This window comes from Sinocyclocheilus rhinocerous, unplaced genomic scaffold (assembly GCF_001515625.1).
Source record: "Sinocyclocheilus rhinocerous isolate Xijiao unplaced genomic scaffold, SAMN03320098_v1.1 scaffold986, whole genome shotgun sequence".
Taxonomy (NCBI): domain Eukaryota; kingdom Metazoa; phylum Chordata; class Actinopteri; order Cypriniformes; family Cyprinidae; genus Sinocyclocheilus; species Sinocyclocheilus rhinocerous.
In genome coordinates, this window is record NW_015645515.1 from 454 (window position 1) to 1690 (window position 1237).

The 1237-nt window shown below is 38.9% G+C and overlaps 1 protein-coding gene across 1 annotated transcript in view; it reads right to left on the reverse strand.

Annotated features, from left to right (window-relative positions):
- Window positions 1–228: 228 nt before the first annotated feature.
- Window positions 229–1237, reverse strand: part of LOC107706034 (protein bassoon-like) — a 65393-nt gene continuing 64384 nt past the window's right edge. Inside the window, exon 9 of the mRNA XM_016509599.1 lies at window positions 229–290. Coding sequence (XP_016365085.1) covers window positions 229–290 — 62 coding nt within the window. The remainder of the gene's footprint in view (window positions 291–1237) is intronic.

Consider the following 1237-nt stretch of genomic DNA (forward strand, 5'->3'; position numbering starts at 1 on the left):
ATTTGTCCCTGAATTTTCGACATGAGGATTTCAACTATGTTATTTTCGCTACAACAAACAATATAAAGTGTTTTAATTGCGGTGGAATGGGACATTTGATTCGTGCGTGCCCAAATAGGGTGGATAAGTTGAATGAGGTGCCTTTACCGGTTGTGAATGATGAGAATAGTGCAAACGCTGAAGAAGTTCACTGATCCAATCACTGATGGTGAGGTACCTGCGCCAAGTTCAGTGCAGACAGTGACTGCTTTGGGGCGGGAAAACAGCGGAGATAGAGCCGGCAGATTGATCTGTGGAAGAGGACATGATTGCTACCGTAGTTGAAGTGAATGAGGCGGAGAACAGATTAGATATTGCGGACGCTGTGGGTGAGTGTTCTGTTCATCGTGAAAGCGTGATGTTATCCGAATTGGACGATTGTACTTTTAAAACACAGCAGAAGCGAAGGTTAGAGCAACGTCCTTCGGATGAGCAAGAAAAGAAAGGATTTAATTGTGATTTAAGTCAAACTGACACGGAAAGTGAAAGTGATTTCTCAGAATGCAGCGTAAAGTGCAGTTTGCCGCAAAGTGGATCAGTAGGAGCTATAGTGCAGATGATATTAAATCATTTCTAAAGGAAACAAAGAATGTGAGAAAAGTTCGCATTGGGCAATATTTTCCGGATGTGATACAATTCATTGATAAAGTGAGAATATATAGTAATGAAGGGTGTTTTAGCAATCAAGAAGTATATTGTCTTAAGAAAATACTTGCAAAGCTCAATACTCAGTCGGAATCCAATGTCAGTAATGAAAAATAATCAGCATGTTTATGTGAGTTTTTGTTTGTTGAGCCTAATTTGCTTTTGGCTTTCCTTATTTATGGGAGAAATAAATATTGCTTCTCTCAACGTAAATGGGGCTAGAGAAGGAAAGAAGCGTTTCCAACTTTTTGAAATAGTCAAACAGAAAAAAGTCGATGTTTTATTTGTGCAGGAGACTCACAGCGATGAGTTGAATGCGTGTGATTGGGCCAGAGAGTTTGATGGAATGTCCATATTAAGTCATTTGAGTTCCACTAGTGGAGGTGTTGCAATTTTATTTGCTAAAGGTTTCATTCCCTGTTCATGTCAAGTGGAAGAGATCATAAAAGGCAGACTTTTAAAGATCAGAGCCCAGTTTGAGAATTGTTTTTTTGTTTTTATCTCTGTATATGTTTCTACTAGAGCAGTTGAAAGGATGTGCTTTTTAGATACT